Source organism: Ambystoma mexicanum, chromosome 14 (genome assembly GCF_040938575.1).
Source record: "Ambystoma mexicanum isolate Mex_15411 chromosome 14, UKY_AmexF1_1, whole genome shotgun sequence".
NCBI classification, from domain to species: Eukaryota; Metazoa; Chordata; class Amphibia; order Caudata; family Ambystomatidae; genus Ambystoma; species Ambystoma mexicanum.
In genome coordinates, this window is record NC_090940.1 from 529,857,766 (window position 1) to 529,877,906 (window position 20,141).

General features: G+C 47.4%; 1 protein-coding gene across 2 annotated transcripts in view; it reads right to left on the reverse strand.

Annotated features, from left to right (window-relative positions):
* The window catches only part of DLK1 (delta like non-canonical Notch ligand 1), a 137,600-nt gene that overhangs the window by 93,845 nt on the left and 23,614 nt on the right, over window positions 1–20,141 (reverse strand). The window contains exon 2 of one of the 2 annotated variants that reach the window (XM_069637767.1): window positions 15,687–15,753. In XM_069637767.1, the coding sequence (XP_069493868.1) occupies window positions 15,687–15,753 (67 nt within the window). The remainder of the gene's footprint in view (window positions 1–15,686; window positions 15,754–20,141) is intronic. The other variant, XM_069637768.1, reaches the window with a different exon arrangement.

A 20,141-nucleotide genomic window follows, 5' to 3' on the forward strand; every position in this document is an offset into this window, starting at 1 on the left:
GTTCCAAGTCTGTAATGCTCTTGTTTGTGATATTTATGTAACTCATTGGTGGTTGTAAATGCAGGTATATTTTTGAATAACTGTAGTTTAAAGGAACATCGGAGCCTCTGCAAGGGTTGATAGTGTGTTTGCCGAATGCTATGTATGCACCCATCACTCAGGGGCTCTTACACCACAAATGTAGCTCCATGAATCCTTTCTTCAGTCTCATGTTGAAAGATCTCTAGCATTTCATTTACTCTGAAAAATGTCCCCCAGTTGCACTGTGCTTATTCTCTCCCCAGTTGCACTGTGCATATTCTTTTCCCAGTTACACTGTGCTTATTCTCTTCCCAGTTGCACTGTGCTTATTCTTGTTGCACTGCGCGTATTTTCTCCCCAGTTGCACTGTGCTTGTTCTCTCCCCAGTTGCACTGTGCCTATTCTCTCCCCAGTTGCACTGTGCTTATTCTCGTTGCACTGTGCTTTTTCTCTCCCCAGTTGCACTGTGCTTATTCTCTCCCTAGTTGCACTGTGTTTATTCTCTACCCAGTTGCACTGTGCTTATTCTCTCCCCAGTTGCGCTGTGCCTATTCTCTCCCCAGTTGCACTGTGTTATTCTCTCCCCAGTTGCACTGTGCTTATTCTCTCCCCAGTTGCACTGTGCATATTCTCTCCCCAGTTGCACTGTGCGTATTCTCTCCCCAGTTGCACTGTGCTTATTTTCTTCCCAGTTACACTGTGCTTATTTTCTCCCCAGTTGCACTGTGCTTCATCTCTCCGCAAGTTGCACTGTGCTTATTCTCTTCCCAGTTGCACTGTACTTATTCTCTCCCCAGTTTCACTGTGCTTATTCTCTCCCCAGTTGCACTGTGCTTATTCTTGTTGCACTGTGCATTTTCTCTCCCCAGTTGCACTGTGCTTATTCTCTCCCCAGTTGCACTGTGCCTATTCTCTCCCCAGTTGCACTGTGCTTATTCTCTCCCCAGTTGCACTGTGCTTATTCTCTTCCTAGTTGCACTGTGCTCATTCTCTTCCAAGTTGCACTGTGCTTATTATCTTCCCAGTTGCACTGTGCTTATTCTCTCCCCAGTTGCAATGTGCTTATTCTCGTTGCACTGTGCTTATTCTCTCCCCAGTTGCACTGTGCTTTTTCTCTCCCTAGTTGCACTGTGCTTATTCTCTCCCCAGTTACACTGTGCTTATTCTCTCCCCAGTTGCACTGTGCTTATTCTCTCCCCAGTTGCCCTATGCTTATTCTCGTTGCACTGTGCTTTTTCTCTCCCCAGTTGCACTGTGCTTATTCTCTCCCTAGTTGCACTGTGCTTATTCTCTTCCCAGTTGCACTGTGGTTATTCTCTCCCCAGTTGCACTATGCTTATTCTCGTTGCACTGTGCTTATTCTCTCCCCAGTTGCACTGTGCATATTCTCTCCCCAGTTGCACTGTGCGTATTCTCTCCCCAGTTGCACTGTGCTTATTTTCTTCCCAGTTACACTGTGCTTATTTTCTCCCCAGTTGCACTGTGCTTCATCTCTCCGCAAGTTGCACTGTGCTTATTCTCTTCCCAGTTGCACTGTACTTATTCTCTCCCCAGTTTCACTGTGCTTATTCTCTCCCCAGTTGCACTGTGCTTATTTTCTTCCCAGTTACACTGTGCTTATTTTCTCCCCAGTTGCACTGTGCTTCATCTCTCCGCAAGTTGCACTGTGCTTATTCTCTTCCCAGTTGCACTGTACTTATTCTCTCCCCAGATGCGCTGTGCTTCTTCTCTCCCCAGTTGCGCTGTGCATATTCTCTCCCCAGTTGCATGTGCTTATTCTCTCCCCAGTTACGCTGTGCTTATTCTCTCCCCAGTTGCACTGTGCATATTCTCTCCTCAGTTGCACTGTGCTTCTTCTCTCCCCAGTTGCACTGTGCTTCTTCTCTCCCCAGTTGCACTGTGCTTCTTCTCTCCCCAGTTGCACTGTGCCTATTCTCTCCCCAGTTGCACTGTGCTTCTTCTCTCCCCAGTTGCACTGTGCTTCCTCTCTCCCCAGTTGCACTGTGCTTCTTCTCTCCCCAGTTGCACTGTGCGTATTCTCTCCCCAGTTGCACTGTGCTTAATCTCTCCCCAGTTGCACTTTGCGTATTCTCTCCCCAGTTGCACTGTGCTTATTCTCTCCCCAGTTGCACTGTGCTTATTCTCTCCCCAGTTGCACTGTGCCTATGCTCTCCTCAGTTGCACTGTGCTTATTCTCTCCCCAGTTGCACTGTGCCTATTCTCTCCCCAGTTGCACTGTGCCTATTCTCTCCCCAGTTGCACTGTGCTTATTCTCTCCCCAGTTGCGCTGTGCTTATTCTCTCCCCAGTTGCACTGTGCGTATTCTCTCCCCAGTTGCGCTGTGCTTATTCTCTTCCCAGTTGCACTGTGCGTATTCTCTCCCCAGTTGCGCTGTGCTTATTCTCTCCCCAGTTGCGCTGTGCTTCTTCTCTCCCCAGTTGCACTGTGCTTATTCTCTCCCCAGTTGCACTGTGCTTCTTCTCTCCCCAGTTGCACCGCGCCTATTCTCTCCCCAGTTGCACTGTGCTTCTTCTCTCCCCAGTTGCACTGTGCTTCTTCACTCCCCAGGTGCACTGTGCTTATTCTCTCCCAGTTGCACTGTGCTTATTCTCTCCCCAGTTGCACTGTGCTTATTCTCTCCCCAGTTGCACTGTGCCTGTTCTCTCCCCAGTTGCACTGCGCTTCTTCTCTCCCCAGTTGCACTGTGCCTGTTCTCTCCCCAGTTGCACTGCGCTTCTTCTCTCCCCAGTTGCACTGTGCCTGTTCTCTCCCCAGTTGCACTGCATTTCTTCTCTCCCCAGTTGCACTGTGCCTATTCTCTCCCCAGTTGCACTGCGCTTCTTCTCTCCCCAGTTGCACTGTGCTTCTTCTCTCCCCAGTTGCACTGTGCTTATTCTCTCCCCAGTTGCGCTGTGCATATTCTCTCCCCTGTTGCACTGTGCGTATTCTCTCCCCTGTTGCACTGTGCGTATTCTCTCCCCAGTTGCACTGTGCGTATTCTCTCCCCAGTTGCACTGTGCTTATTCTCTCCCCAGTTGCACTTTGCGTATTCTCTCCCCAGTTGCACTGTGCTAATTCTCTCCCCAGTTGCGCTGTGCTTATTCTCTCCCCAGTTGCACTTTGCGTATTCTCTCCCCAGTTGCGCTGTTCTTATTCTCTCCCCAGTTGCACTGTGCGTATTCTCTCCCCAGTTACGCTGTGCTTATTCTCTCCCCAGTTGTGCTGTGCTTATTCTCTCCCCAGTTGCACTGTGCTTCTTCTCTCCCCAGTTGCACCGCGCCTATTCTCTCCCCAGTTGCACTGTGCTTCTTCTCTCCCCAGTTGCACTGTGCTTCTTCTCTCCCCAGTTGCACCGCGCCTATTCTCTCCCCAGTTGCACTGTGCTTCTTCTCTCCCCAGTTGCACTGTGCTTCTTCTCTCCCCAGTTGCACTGTGCCTATTCTCTCCCCAGTTGCACTTTGCGTATTCTCTCCCCAGTTGCACTGTGCTTATTCTCTCCCCAGTTGCACTGTGCTTATTCTCTCCCCAGTTGCACTGTGCCTATTCTCTCCTCAGTTGCACTGTGCTTATTCTCTCCCCAGTTGCACTGTGCCTATTCTCTCCCCAGTTGCACTGTGCGTATTCTCTCCCCAGTTGCACTGTGCTTATTCTCTCCCCAGTTGCACTTTGCGTATTCTCTCCCCAGTTGCACTGTGCTTATTCTCTCCCCAGTTGCGCTGTGCTTATTCTCTCCCCAGTTGCACTTTGCGTATTCTCTCCCCAGTTGCGCTGTTCTTATTCTCTCCCCAGTTGCACTGTGCGTATTCTCTCCCCAGTTACGCTGTGCTTATTCTCTCCCCAGTTGTGCTGTGCTTCTTCTCTCCCCAGTTGCACTGTGCTTCTTCTCTCCCCAGTTGCACCGCACCTATTCTCTCCCCAGTTGCACTGTGCTTCTTCTCTCCCCAGTTGCACTGTGCTTCTTCTCTCCCCAGTTGCACCGCGCCTATTTTCTCCCCAGTTGCACTGTGCCTATTCTCTCCCCAGTTGCACTGTGCTTCTTCTCTCCCCAGTTGCACTGTGCCTATTCTCTCCCCAGTTGCACTGTGCTTATTCTCTCCCCAGTTGCACTGTGCCTATTATCTCCCCAGTTGCACTGTGCTTATTCTCTCCCCATTTGCACTGTGCTTATTCTCTCCCCAGTTGCACTGTGCTTCTTCTCTCCCCAGTTGCACTGTGCTTATTCTCTCCCCAGTTGCACTGTGCGTATTCTCTCCCCAGTTGCACCGTGCTTATTCTCTCCCCAGTTGCACTGTGCGTATTCTCTCCCCAGTTGCACCGTGCTTATTCTCTCCCCAGTTGCACTTTGCTTATTCTCTCCCCAGTTGCACTGTGCTTATTCTCTCCCCAGTTGCACTGTGCCTATTCTCTCCCCAGTTGCACTGTGCTTATTCTCTCCCCAGTTGCACTGTGCCTATTATCTCCCCAGTTGCACTGTGCGTATTCTCTCCCCAGTTGCACTGTGCTTCTTCTCTCCCCAGTTGCACTGTGCCTATTATCTCCCCAGTTGAACTGTGCTTCTTCTCTCCCCAGTTGCACTGTGCTTATTCTCTCCCCAGTTGCACTGTGCTTCTTCTCTCCCCAGTTGCACTGTGCGTATTCTCTCCCCAGTTGCACTGTGCTTATTCTCTCCCCAGTTGCACTGTGCGTATTCTCTCCCCAGTTGCACTGTGCCTGTTCTCTCCCCAGTTGCACTGTGCTTATTCTCTCCCCAGTTGCACTGTGCCTATTCTCTCCTCGGTTGCGCTGTGTTTATTCTCTCCCCAGTTGCACTGTGCCTATTCTCTCCCCAGTTGCACTGTGCCTATTCTCTCCCCAGTTGCACTGTGCTTATTCTCTCCCCAGTTGCGCTGTGCTTATTCTCTCCCCAGTTGCGCTGTGCTTATTCTCTCCCCAGTTGCGCTGTGCGTATTCTCTTCCCAGTTGCGCTGTGCGTATTCTCTCCCCAGTTGCGCTGTGCTTATTCTCTCCCCAGTTGCGCTGTGCTTCTTCTCTCCCCAGTTGCACTGTGCTTATTCTCTCCCCAGTTGCACTGTGCTTCTTCTCTCCCCAGTTACACCGCGCCTATTCTCTCCCCAGTTGCACTGTGCCTATTCTCTCCCCAGTTGCACTGTGCCTATTCTCTCCCCAGTTGCACTGTGCTTATTCTCTCCCCAGTTGCACCGTGCTTATTCTCTCCCCAGTTGCACTGTGCCTATTCTCTCCCCAGTTGCACTGTGCTTCTTCTCTCCCCAGTTGCACTGTGCTTCTTCTCTCCCCAGTTGCACTGCGCTTCTTCTCTCCCCAGTTGCACTGTGCCTGTTCTCTCCCCAGTTGCACTGCGCTTCTTCTCTCCCCAGTTGCACTGTGCCTGTTCTCTCCCCAGTTGCACTGCATTTCTTCTCTCCCCAGTTGCACTGTGCCTATTCTCTCCCCAGTTGCACTGCGCTTCTTCTCTCCCCAGTTGCACTGTGCATATTCTCTCCCCAGTTGCATTGCGCTTCTTCTCTCCCCAGTTGCACTGTGCTTATTCTCTCCCCAGTTGCACTGTGCTTATTCTCTCCCCAGTTGCACTGTACTTATTCTCTCCCCAGTTGCGCTGTGCATATTCTCTCCCCTGTTGCACTGTGCGTATTCTCTCCCCAGTTGCACTGTGCGTATTCTCTCCCCAGTAGCACTGTGCTTATTCTCTCCCCAGTTGCACTTTGCGTATTCTCTCCCCAGTTGCACTGTGCTTATTCTCTCCCCAGTTGCGCTGTGCTTATTCTCTCCCCAGTTGCACTTTGCGTAATCTCTCCCCAGTTGCGCTGTTCTTCTTCTCTCCCCAGTTGCACCGCGCCTATTCTCTCCCCAGTTGCACTGTGCTTCTTCTCTCCCCAGTTGCACTGTGCTTCTTCTCTCCCCAGTTGCACCACGCCTATTCTCTCCCCAGTTGCACTGTGCTTCTTCTCTCCCCAGTTGCACTGTGCTTCTTCTCTCCCCAGTTGCACTGTGCTTATTCTCTCCCCAGTTGCACTCTGCTTATTCTCTCCCCAGTTGCACTGTGCCTATTCTCTCCCCAGTTGCACTGTATTCTCTCCCCAGTTGCACTGTGCGTATTCTCTCCCCAGTTGCACCGTGCTTATTCTCTCCCCAGTTGCACTGTGCATATTCTCTCCCCAGTTGCACCGTGCTTATTCTCTCCCCAGTTGCACTTTGCTTATTCTCTCCCCAGTTGCACTGTGCTTATTCTCTCCCCAGTTGCACTGTGCCTATTCTCTCCCCAGTTGCACTGTGCTTATTCTCTCCCCAGTTGCACTGTGCCTATTATCTCCCCAGTTGCACTGTGCTTATTCTCTCACCAGTTGCACTGTGCTTATTCTCTCCCCAGTTGCACTGTGCCTATTATCTCCCCAGTTGCACTGTGCTTCTTCTCTCCCCAGTTGCACTGTGCTTATTCTCTCCCCAGTTGCACTGTGCTTATTCTCTCCCCAGTTGCACTGTGCGTATTCTCTCCAGTTGCACTGTGCTTATTCTCTCCCCAGTTGCACTTTCCGTATTCTCTCCCCAGTTGCACTGTGCTTATTCTCTCCCAAGTTGCCCTGTGCTTATTCTCTCCCCAGTTGCACTGTGCCTATTATCTCCCCAGTTGCACTGTGCTTATCCTCTCCCCAGTTGCACTGTGCCTATTCTCTCCGCAGTTGCACTGTGCTTATTCTCTCCCCAGTTGCACTGTGCTTATTCTCTCCCCAGTTGCACCGTGCGTATTCTCTCTCCAGTTGCACTGTGCTTATTCTCCCCCAAGTTGCACCGTGCCTATTCTCTCCCCAGTTGCACTGTGCGTCTTCTCTCCCCAGTTGCACTGTGCTTCTTCTCTCCCCAGTTGCACTGTGCTTATTCTCTCCCCAGTTGCACTGTGCGTATTCTCTCCCCAGTTGCACTGTGCTTATTCTCTCCCCAGTTGCACTGTGCTTCTTCTCTCCCCAGTTGCACTGTGCTTATTGTCTCCCCAATTGCACTGTGCTTCTTCTCTCCCCAGTTGCACCGCGCCTATTCTCTCCCCAGTTGCACCGTGCTTATTCTCTCTCCAGTTGCACTGTGCTTATTCTCTCCCCAGTTGCACTGTGCCTATTCTCTCCCCAGTTGCACTGTGCCTATTCTCTCCCCAGTTGCACTGTGCTTTTTCCCTCCCCAGTTGCACTGTGCTTCTTCTCTCCCCAGTTGCACTGTGCCTCTTCTCTCCCCAGTTGCACTGTGCCTATTCTCTCCCCAGTTGTGCTGTGCTTCTTCTCTCCCCAGTTGCACTGTGCTTCTTCTCTCCCCAGTTGCACTGTGCTTATTCTCTCCCCAGTTGCACTGTGCGTATTCTCTCCCCAGTTGCGCTTTGCTTATTCTCTCCCCAGTTGCACTGTGCTTATTGCACTGTGCTTCTTCTCTCCCCAGTTGCACTGTGCCTATTCTCTCCCCAGTTGCACTGTGCGTATTCTCTCCCCAGTTGCACTGTACTTATTCTCTCCCCAGTTGCACTGTGCTTATTCTCTCCCCAGTTGCACTGTGCTTATTCTCTCCCCAGTTGCACTGTGCCTATTCTCTCCCAGTTGCACTGTGCTTCTTCTCTCCCCAGTTGCACTGTGCTTCTTCTCTCCCCAGCTGCACTTTGCGTATTCTCTCCCCAGTTTCACTGTGCTTATTCTCTCCCCAGTTGCACTGTGCTTATTCTTGTTGCACTGTGCGTTTTCTCTCCCCAGTTGCACTGTGCCTATTCTCTCCCCAGTTGCACTGTGCCTATTCTCTCCCCAGTTGCACTGTGCTTCTTCTCTCCCCAGTTGCACTGTGCTTATTCTCTCCCCAGTTGCACTGTGCCTATTCTCTCCCCAGTTGCACTGTGCTTCTTCTCTCCCCAGTTGCACTGTGCTTCTTCTCTCCCCAGTTGCACTGTGCCTATTCTCTCCCCAGTTGCACTGTGCTTCTTCTCTACCCAGTTGCACTGTACTTATTCTCTCCCCAGTTGCACTGTGCTTCTTCTCTACCCAGTTGCACTGTACTTATTCTCTCCCCAGTTGCACTGTACTTATTCTCTCCCCAGTTGCACTGTGCCTATTCTCTCCCCAGTTGCACTGTGCCTATTCTCTCCCCAGTTGCACTGCGCCTATTCTCTTTAGCAATCGGAATGCCCACCGTTTCTGGATCTAGCGCTTCCCTACAATCTTACAGCAAAGCGGGTGGAGAGCGGCACACTCCTGAATGATCTTATTCATTGTAAACGAAGCGCTGGGTGGACCCCTTTTCAGCCAGAGACAGAGGAACAGCTGGTTTGCTGTTTAAGCAGGACCCAGTTCCTTTGTGCCGGTTACAGATTGGATTATATTTGCTGCAAACTGCATTGAGATATGTTCTCCGCCTACCTTCTTTCTCAACAACCCGGCTTACATTGTCTCCTGCCCTCTGACAGTTGTATAGAAAATAGGGCAAGTGTAAATATTGCCCTGACTAGAAGAAGCCAAAAGCACTAGCTTGTCAAAGAGTGCATACACAGCAGTTCTGTGCAGAATAGTGCACTATACCTGAATGGAAACCGTGGGCTTATATGAGGGCGAAACGTGAAGTTTTAAGTGGGGCAGAGGTGTGAAAAGTGAGAAAGAGGAGACATCTTGGACACACAAGCCTTCACATGATAACGCTTTCAACTTGGAGTGCAGTGTGCGGGCAGGATGCCACTTAGCACATACGTTTTTAGATTTTGCATTTCCTGGATAACACCCCATAATATGCGCCTGTTGCTCATGAAATATTAACCCATTACTCGCAGACATGACAGACAGAATGCAGCCTGTGCAACCGAGGTCAAGGTGGGTACCATTTCACCCCTTTTCAACATAAAGGTGTAGTTGCTCTGTATCACGGCACCCATTCCAAAGGTGTGCTGGGAGGTGGAGGGCTGATGGACACCCGCCCCTTACTGCAGCCTTGCTGAATCAGCAGTGCCATAGCTCCCTTCTCTGTAGCTCAATCACTGGGATTTATATAAAGACTGGGCACAGGGGGCTGCCTCTGGCAACGCAACGCAACCCGACCAGAACGACCAGCGTTGCCCGCACAGCGGCTCCTCCTCCTCCCGTGCTGCTTACATCCCGCATCAGCCAATGAGATGGTGGTGGCACTCTGGTGATCACAGTGAGGGGGGCTGAAGAAGAGTAAAGCCTTATAAACCATACACTGCAGGACCCTCATGGTGGTTGCAACACGTGCTGTACTGTGGTGATTACGGTGAGGGGGGCCGAAAATGAGAAGCCTGATAAGCCATACCCTGCAGTACTCTCATGGTGGTTGCAACACGTGCTGCGCTGTGGTGATCATGGTAAGGGGGGGCTGAAGATGACTTAAGCCTTATAGGCCATAGACCGCCGGACCTCGTGGTGGTTGCAACACGTGCTGCACTCTGATGATCACAGTGAGTGGGGCTGAAGATGAGTTACGCCTGATAAGCCATACACTGCAGTACCCTCATGGTGCGTGTCGTAAAGCCTTATAAGCCATTCACTGCAGGACCCTCATGGTGGTTGCAACACGTGCTGCACTGTGGTGTTCACAGTGAGGGGGGCTGAAGATGAGTAAAGCCTTATAAGCCATTCACTGCAGGACCCTCATGGTGGTTGCAACACGTGCTGCACTGTGGTGTTCACAGTGAGGGGGGCTGAAGATGAGTAAAGCCTTATAAGCCATTCACTGCAGGACCCTCATGGTGGTTGCAACACGTGCTGCACTGTGGTGTTCACAGTGAGGGGGGCTGAAGATGAGTAAAGCCTTATAAGACATACACTGCAGGACCCTCATGGTGGTTGCAACAAGTGCTGCATCGTGGTGATAACAGTGACGGGGGCTGAAGATGAGTAAAGCTTTATAAGAAATACACTGCAAGACCCTCATGGTGGTTGCAACAAGTGCTGCATCGTGATGATAACAGTGACAGGGGGCTGACTGAAGATGAGTAAAGCCTTATAAGCCATTCAGTGCAGGACCCTCATGGGGTTGCAGCACGTGCTGCATGGTGGTGATCACTTTGAGGGGGGCTGAAGATGAGTAAAGCCTTATAAGCCATTCACTGCAGGGCCCTCATGGTGGTTGCAGCATGTGCTGCGCCGTGGTGATCACAGTGAGGGGGGCTTAAGATGAGTAAAGCCTTATAAGACATACACTGCAGGACCCTCATGGTGGTTGCAACAAGTGCTGCATCGTAGTGATAACAGTGAGGGGGGCTGAAGATGAGTAAAGCCTTATAAGCCTTTCACTGCAGGACCCTCATGGTGGTTGCAACACGTGCTGCACTGTGGTGTTCACAGTGAGGGGGGCTGAAGATGAGTTCAGCCTTATAAGCCATTCACTGCAGGACCCTCACGGTGGTTGCAACTCGTGCTGCAGGGCCGATGGAGGAAGCAACACCAACACAGATCTGGCTACTGAGAGGTTAAAGGCAAGTACTTGGAAAAAGTCAGCATGCACGCCCCTCGCCCCCTAGTTATGAACCAGCTTTGACTGTTGCAATGTGGCCGACTCATTGGCATGGTGGTCTAGAGAAGGTACAGAAAGGGTTGATGAGGAAATAATATGGGCCAGCAAGCAATGGAGCAACCTGACGTACTGCCTGATACTCAAAGCATCTACGTGGGCGAAGTCTCCATGCAATAGTCAAATGGCATAGACTTACCAAAGAATGAAAGCACTTTCACTGGCGAGACCCAACAGGGGCCCTTGTTGAAGGAGAGGTTTTCACCCACTCTCCCGATGAGCCATTGCAAAAGCGATGCGAGGCCCCAAAACCGACCTGGGACGTGCTGTGTGAAAGAGGATTCTGTTCACCCTGTGTTCATGGTGTGTGGAGGTTTGCAAAAACAAGGACATTGGTTCCTTAAGCTAGTCTACGAATAGGCACTCGGTGGCCCGGGTCGTGGTGGCGCGCGAGTGGTCAGGCTAAAACCTCAAGGGGCATCAGAGTAGACTAAAATATATGCTAACACAACATATCCAATGTCCTTGCACAGGTATTATGGAAATATAATAGTGTAACTCACATAATAAGTAAGCATTGCAAACACACAGGCTCTAAGAACATGTGTTACAAGCTGTCGGTGAGATGTGTGTCCTCTGTGGCCTGGTGCAGGTTCCATGATGTTGACGGAAATACCTCTAGGAAGGGTGTACGAGCTTGGGTGTGATAGACCAAGCCTGTGCTCTCTGGTTCCAGTGGCAACAGGACGTCCTGTAGTCCGGCTGGCGATGTCAGGTTACGGGTGCGAAGCAGTCCTTTACGGTACAGCACAGAGCGGGCTCTGGTGATGGATGCAGTGCAGGCGGTCCAACAGTGATGTACACAAACGCAGGTGCATTCAACCCAGTGCAGGCAACACAGCAATGTCACCAGGTGCCTCACATGCTTTGAGTTGGGGAATAGGTAGTCCTCACTATTTCTGCACTGAGTTTAGATCCTAGGAGCACAATGAATAAAGCATCTATCTTAGAAATCTCCCTATCACCATGGTAAGTGCATTGAGCAGGTCAAGGCTTCCAGAATGCACAAGAGTTGGTGCACGTGGCTCAGATGTAGCTTGATTCTTGGTGCTATTGTGTAACTGCAGGCCTGGGGCTGTGCTGGATGCCAGTGCCATGGTGCCCTGTGCCCGGCTCTTCATGTCAGGTCTGTGCAGGCATGGGTAGCAAGAAAGAACTTTTAGGGAGGAGGGTATTGGTGACAGCTTACAAGTCGGATGGTCATACCATGAAAAAAGTCTTTCGGTTGATAAAAGTTTTTCTGATGATAAGAGTCTAAAGATGGAAGATACTGTGCGTGGCTTCAGCATTGGAGCAGTAAATGAAACAGTGCATTGGCCAGCAGACTCTCTTCATGCTACCTCTTCAGGTTGGCATCTTCTGCGTTTTGGGGCTCGCTCCCAGGTTTGACAAGGTAAAGATGCAGACACTTGAGTTGTATGCCAAATTGACGCTGAGGAGGAATATCAACTCTGTCCACTGGTTTGCATCCATTCTCACATGTTATAATCGGTCAATCACTGGGGAGTGCCATAGGCAACGGTTACTGACTCCTACCCAGGCTTCTCTTCATATTTATATCCAAAGACAAGCAGTAACCACGACCATATATGTCATAGAGACAATGGCCCTCATTACAAGTTTGCCGGTCCGGAAACAACAGTACCAGTAAGCTTGCCGGTACCGTTGTTTCCGGACTGGCAAGCTACGAGATCTGCGAGCGGGTGCCTTTCAGTCCGCCAGGTCTGACTTGACGAGTGGAACGGCACCCGCTTGCAGACCTACACGGTAGCACCGGAACCATTGTTAACAGTGCCAGTGCTTCCGGCCTCCCCAGTCCCATGGAGCCCTATGGGGCTCAAATGGGAATGGGGTTTAATTATTTCCGGAACCCGGCAATGGGGATTTATTGGGTCTGTCGGGGCTGGAATCCCCCGGTAAGTCCCCATTGCCAGGTGCTGGTAATTTCACGACTCCGGCGTCGGACGTGCCGGTTTTACCAGCGCAGTTACTGCCAAATTCGTAATTAGGCCCAATGTATGGCTAAAAGACCCCATACTGGATATACACAAGTGTTCCCTATAGCGACACTCAAGGGGATCAGTATGCTGTTTGCTCTGCAATTCATGTATACAAGGAGGGGGTGTCCTGGCTGTTGAAGTCAAAGCTATTTGCAACCAATTTTGTTGCAAATCAACATAGTGTGATGGCTACCCTTCAGCGGCGTTATTTAAGCATGCCCCAGGGTAGGTGTACAGTGTAGGTCAATGCCTAAAACACATTTGAGCAAGAAAATGCTGCATGGTAGCTTAGCCAGGCTATAGGGTGACCAGAATGTGATCTACATTCTGGTCACCCTAAAGCCTGGCTAAGCTAGCCCTCTCCAAGGTCTCTTTTTCTTAAAGGAACAAGAGGTGTTGTGTGTTTTGTGCTACTTAGGTTAGGGTTACACACCCCTCCGTTTTTATCCTGTTGCATCTTTATGGTTAACAATGAGAAATTCAAAATGTATTAGAAATTCAAAATGTATTAGAAACAATGAGATGTCTTGTACAGATGTGTCTCACGCTCTCTGATTGTTACCATGCAGCATTTTCTTGCTCGAATGTGTTTTAGGCATTGACCTACACTGACCGCATACATGTTTCTCTATTGTGGTTTGTTATATGGGTTAAATTAATGCACCCTTTCATTTACAAGAAAACGTTTTTTTTTCAGAAAATGTTATAAAGGATGAGGACAGCTACTTAATAACAACGGTACCTCCTTGCACTCATCAGTTTACACATGTGTATTATTTTCCTCCTGCATGTACACCTACCCTAGGGCATGCTTAAATAACGCCGCCGAAGGGTAGCCATCACACTACGTTGATTTGCAACAAAATTGGTTGCAAATAGCTTTGACTTCAACAGCCAGGACACCCCCTCTTTGTATACATTTATCTATAGCCCTTCTGTCCTGGGTTTGTTTAGGGCTCTCCCTCCTGTGTATATTGCTCAGCAATTCATAACAGTTACCGTGAAGTCCACAAAGCCATCTTTGTGAAGAAACTTTCAACAGAGTCCTTTGGGTTGCCCTACCCCTAAGAGACGTAAGCTCTATCAGGGAGCACAGCTCGTATGCATTTCACTCATGAGTAGACTAGGTCAGGGAAAATCAAAAAATACTCCGTGACTCAAGTGCAGGAATGAACAATCATTTTCACACCCTGTAAACATGTTGATCGGCAGAGAACATGTCATTACAAAAGTTTTGCTGCAGAGGCTCTGTTCCCTCGTGCCTGTTGTATTGCTGTATGTGGTCTAATCTTAGCGGATGATCTTTGTTCGTCCTCAAGTATGACATTTGGCACAATATAAAAAGGTGAAATAAGTTACGTATTTTTTTTCAGTGTCCTGATGCTAGGGCACTGCAACCTTTGTCTTGCCAGAGTTTTGAACTCTAAGTCCCATCAGCCCAAGTCCTCCTACTCACTGGTGAGCACAATGGAGTTGCAGTCAAAAGCATCGGGGAGCTGAAGGATGCAGACATGTGTGTTAAACCAATGCATGATAGGAAACTCAGTTTCAGTAGATCACCGGTATAGCCTATGGCACGCCTCATCTCCTCCTTACCCCCCAACTTTCAGTGTTATATAGACGACACACAACTCTTTTTCAAACTTCCTGCTGACCCACTTGCACCTTCCATCATCCCTGACTGCCTATCTGCCATCAAGTCCTGGTGCACCTCCAATGATCTCTGCCTCAACGCCTGTAAAACTGAGATCCTTCCCATTGGGACCTGTGCTCCCTCTGTATTCCCTTCACTCTGGCCTTCCTCCATGGGCTCTCCCCCTGCTCCTTCTTCTGAAGCTAGAAGCCTTGGAGTCATCTTCGACTCCTCTTTCTCCTTCCTCTTTCACACTCAGGACATTGCCAAGAAATCCCACTTTCAGCTCTTCCTTCTCAAAGGAATTCTCCCTTTTCTCACTTTCCCCTCAGTGGCTCAATATTAGACGAGCACTGGTTCTCGCTAGGCTTGACTATTGCAGTAGCCTCCTCCTGAATCTACATTCTTCCACTCTATGACCACTTCAGCTAATCCAGAATATGGCAGCGAGATGTATCCTTGGCCTTAAGCCCAGGGACTGCATATCTCCTGCACTAAAAAGTCTTCCCTGGCTCCTGCACAGATTAAATTCAAATCCCTCTGCAACATCCACAAGGCTGTCTGGGCCCAGGGACCACATCAACTTTATCTTTCTAAATACTCTCCCTCTAGACCTCTATGTTCCTCTGGCACCAACTCTTTGTGTGTAAAGTGTTTTTCTAAACAGAGGGCAGGAGGATGGTTGCTTTCCTCAGCTGGCCCCCTCCTATGGAACAGCCTCCTGCTCCCTGTGAGCCTGGGGCAGGGCTTTTTCAAATTCCGGAATCTCCTCAAGACTTTCCTCTTTACCTCCTCCTTCCCATCCTCTCTCCTCTGCTCATCTCACAGTTGCTGTGATTGGTGTCCTGGGCCCACATGCATCCTCGGGGCCCCTGCCTTCCAACACACAATCGGCCATCTTCTGTCTTCCCCAGCACTTACCTTGGCACACCCTCCACACTGGAGGCTCGCACTTAAACCTGACATAGCTCTGGCTGTGTAGCACTCACCACACAATGCATTTCTTCTGTTGCTTACCCACGGGCACAGACACTCTAGAACTTAGCCTCTCTTCCCTGCTGCATTTGCACGTTCTGAGCACTCACAATGCAGGGTAGGGTTGCCCTTTTTTCCTTTCTCTTCATTGAGTTTTTATATTTTTCTGTAATTTGTTTCCCTCTCTTGTTCCCTCCGTTGCCCTGTGGGCGCTTTGAAACGGTATGCACTTGCTGTGTAAGCACCTAACAAGCGAACAATGCATAAAATAAATGATGTTCTGGTCAGGGTTTGAATCTCAATCCAAATGTATACTAATAATGTCAGTTTGCTCTTTTACCCTTGGTTTAAACTTGCACAAATGCACTTACCTCTGTGTGCTTTTTTTGCAGAAGAGTAAACCAGAGCTCTTTAGAGCAACGTCAACTCACGTACATACCTTCTTCCTACAAACATCAATATTTCACACAAAAAAGACTTTGTGTAGTTCAGTTCACCTGCATTCTCCAGGAGCTTCACAAAATCCATGTACATCGTTGCATCCAGGTTTACAATCGATCCCTGCTAGGAAGAAAAACAGATTCAGAAAATAATCTATCATTACAATGTCATCAATACAATTTGTGGAGCATTTGAACAGCTGGAAAACAGATCTGTTAAAAAAATATCTATGTCCAGGTTTTCTTAGCATTCTGGCCACTTATCGCACAGTAAATTTACCCAGCTTGAAATTTCAAATATGATGATATGCAAAGTGACAGTTTTAAGTGAAGACTATCTAATAATTAATCTTATAAATTGGCACGAGTCAAAAAAGAGTTTACTAGCTGCAGGTTGACCTTAGTCTGCAAAGAAATTGTACAGTGCAATGCAAAAGTACACATTTTTCTAATCCGAACTGGGAGTATTTGCAATTAGGACTGCGGTTTAAGGGTTCAACTACAAATTCAACCCATTTGCATATGCGAAATTGGAGGTTCAGGGCATAGGAGACACCCCAAATCTGGCTGAGGGTTGCAGGGAACACTTTGGAGACGTTGCTACAGACGCAATCCTAACTGCAGTAGGGTCAAGTGATATAGCGTTAACATCTACATAAACATATGGCTGTTAATTTTTTTGTCAAAACAGAAATAAAGTATGTGTGCACTACTAAAACAAATGTTTCAACATTTTAAATCTAATGACAGGGATTTTAAGGAAACAAAGTTCTCTTAATATCTTTGAAGATCTCAATGTAGTTGTAGTGGGGGCGATTTGATATTGTTATATTGTTCAACTGATGGGTTGGACTTGAATATTTTATAGAAAGGCACAATAATTGGGTGTCTTTTATGCAAAAAAGGTAAACATCTATATTTGGATGAAGTTCCTCCAAATGAGGAAATAAAGTTCAGAGTTATGTGTTTGCACTGCTGGACTCCAGTAATATTGGGCATAGGCAGGAGAAGCTTACGGTTGTCTCAAAAAATCAATTTTGGATTTAACAATCAAATACTCCAGATGCGTTTTTAAAATGTACTTTTGTAGCTATTGCTACAAAAAGTGCTTTGTAGCCTTATATGACTGACAATACATTGGTGGAGAAAGCCACACTGATGGTTTCCTATAGCACTAAGGTGGCATGATTGCAAGGAACTCAAACAGTGCGATTTCTGGGGCATAGACCCCTGAGCACTAATAGGTCACTATTGGTGGAAGTTCACTCAAAATGTTGTCGATAACACATGGTAGGTGAGAGTAGATCACGACAGACCCATACTCATACCATTCACATGCACAAACCATTGCCACTATCACACAACACTGAAAGGCAGCATTATGGGTAAGGTGTGTGCTGATCTGGTTATTGATAAAACATCTCACCTACACATAAACCACAAAATAGGTTGTGTTTCACAACATATATTTTGTTTTCATACATGTGTAACACACGCTGGTTCATTTAAAAAGGAATAAAAAAAAGTCAGAAATACAATTATATAAAATACAATATGACAAATAGGATACAATATGTCAAATTCCATCTAGACTGATCAGCCACTTCTCCTTGGCTGTTGTTTGACTTCTCTTTCACCGTCTCTCTTTGGAAGAATAGCCACACAGTAAAAAAGGGGCGATTATTTCATAGTCACTAAGGACGGTGAACATATGTTATTTTATTGTGGGATTCAGTAGGTATAATACATTCTTTTTTGATTTCTTATTTTTCTAACAGATCCAGGTAGTCTTTATTTTTATTGCACACAGCAACATGATTCAGTCTCTCCTGAGACATAGTTGAAGGTAGCAATAGTTGCAGGCATTACAAAGCACTGAAGCTTCTATCAGCCTCACAGAACGAAGATGGAACAGTCAATGGGATATGCAGGGGCTTTACCTGTGTAAAGAATACTCTTTCTGTGGGAAGGATCCTTCCAAAAAATGGCTACCAGTTCTGAGACTGAAGGATACTTGTTGATATTTGATAAGTTTTTTAATTCTCAAGAGAGAAGGAAATATTTAATTTCTGGATATTTAACAATCATGTCAGTGCCTCTCACTGGTTGGTGGAAGATTTTATGGAAGATAACGAAAGTCATGTGCGGTTTGTTATGTGGTCACACTGATCCTGTGCTGTGGCAACACAACAAAAATGACTTCCGTAATGGCACCAACACAGAGATAATATTAAGATACGCAGTCACGATTTCCCACAGATTTCTTTTCAAATCACCCACCAATACAGAAAAAGAACAATCCAAAACACACAGTGATTGCTGATTTGCCTATAATATGTGTTCTCGAGCAACCCAGACCCTTCAAACATCAATTAGACTTGACCCCTCTGAATTGAAGGCAAGTGGCAGATTGTGGGAATACAATGGGAAAATCTTTTTGGGTTCTGATAGAAAAGTGCACTCTTCAGAAAAAGGGATTCAAGGTGAAACATACTTATTGCCACAGATGAAATAAGGAGGGAAAGAAAAACAATGGGAAAATTAGTTTTGTCACACCTAAAAAGAACATGCATGGCTTTGTGGCTTGGATCAGAGCAGAATGGGAACAGTGGGGCAATTTTGTTTTTCCCACCTCACATGCATAGGAAATTTAAGGCTTCACATTGAAGGGGATTAATGGGGAATTTCGCTTGCACCCTGCACGCTCACTTGGAAACAGGGTTTTGGGATTCATTCTTTTGGATTCAGGACCCCTCCTTTCTGTAGCAAAGTCAGGGGTTTTCTTACAAATAGTCACTCAAATCTTTACGTCTATACCGGCTTGAAAAACACTGGGAGGAGCTTGTTAGTTTCAAATGCTAACAAAACACAGCCCGTGATTTCTAGAGGGGAATTTATTGATTTACTTTAATTAAATATGCTAAGGATCTGCACAGTCAAACAGGGTATTTTGCTATGGGGAAATATTAGAACAATACTTGAGAAATGCAGGGCCTACACAATCTATGGCTTTGGAATAGTTTTACTTACAGGAGAGGCTTTGTTGTAGGCAGCAGGGAACAGCAGAGCACCTCTGGGACAGCAAGGGTGTCAGTCAAGGATAGTCCCCTCTGGCTCCTCCAAGGGGTCCCAGTCGGCTTCTATGTCTCCTGGTCCCTGTCTCCAATGCAAGATTTGGGGCCTCTCTGCTTGGGTGTTTCTCGCAAGAGTTCAGCAGCAGGTTAACTTGCGGAATAAGTGAAAAAGCCCAGTTCTGATGCAAACCGGTTTACTTATAGGGAAAATGACATCACAGACTTGTCATGATTCCCACAGAAGGGATTGGTTGTTTTTCTCTACCCACCTCCCACCTGTGTGCTAATAGGACAAGGAGATGAGAGGTGTGAGTTAGGAAAGCTTTGGGAGGAGAAAGCTTTGTCATCCCAAACTGACATGTGGGTTTGGCATGTTTAAACTGAAAATCTATCAACATGGCAAGTACTCTTATTTTTCAAACCTTTACATGTATGGATATATTTTTAAGGACTACATTTTAAGGCAAATCGGTTGATGCTAATCTGAAGTCGGCACACCCTTCCTATGCAGAGATATGGTTTTTCTTCATTTACTCAGGAGCCGCATCAATGAAAAATATGGCATTTCTTAGTTGCCATGTTAATTGTGTCCTTCACCCTCACACCAACTTTCAAATCTCTCGGAATCATGGGAAGGCCCAAATCAAGTTTTCCTTAATAACTGCTTTTATGTTTATCCCACAAAACTAGTTTTAGCATGGTTCAAAAGGGGTTGCTGTCACCTTTAACAAATGTCTGAAATGAGCATTGTGGCATATGCGCTGCCGTTTTTATGCAATACAATGTATTTTTCTATTAACTAAACTACAGCCTTGCATGCCTCTCTCACTCTGACTCCCACTTTTTTTCTCTTAAGTTTCATTTCCCCTTAAGCATGTGACCAGCCAGATGCTGGCTCATGTTTATCTTAGCCTATCCCTTCTTGGCCTGGTTATGGTCCTGGCTGCAGCTATAATGCACATTTTATGGGAGTTGTGACCTCAAGGTCACTTCTGCTGAAAAGACAAGCAGGGCTTTATCTATTTACACCATGATTTCCATCAATGGCAGTGTATTTATTTGTATTTTTAAGCAATGCATCTGATTGATTATTGACAACCAGACTTCCCTCTCCGGGACAAGCAGACGAAAGGTCTTTGAGGTTAAAGTTTAAATTCAGGAGAAATGCCCGGCTGCAGGTATCATTCTGCAAGAAACGGCTTTTAACTCACACATAATGCATTTTACATGAAGCATTTTATAAGGAATCTGGGCCTTATACCCATGTGTAATGTACTTTTTAATCTTACAGTTGCCAAAGACATGAGTATTACTTCTCGATTGTCCATATGTATAGGGCAGTTACATGAGAAAACCATGTTCACCTTGAAACCAAGTAGGCAGTTCTCTCTGCGTAATGTCATTTGGGATGAGGAAAAATAAATGCAATAGGCTTAGT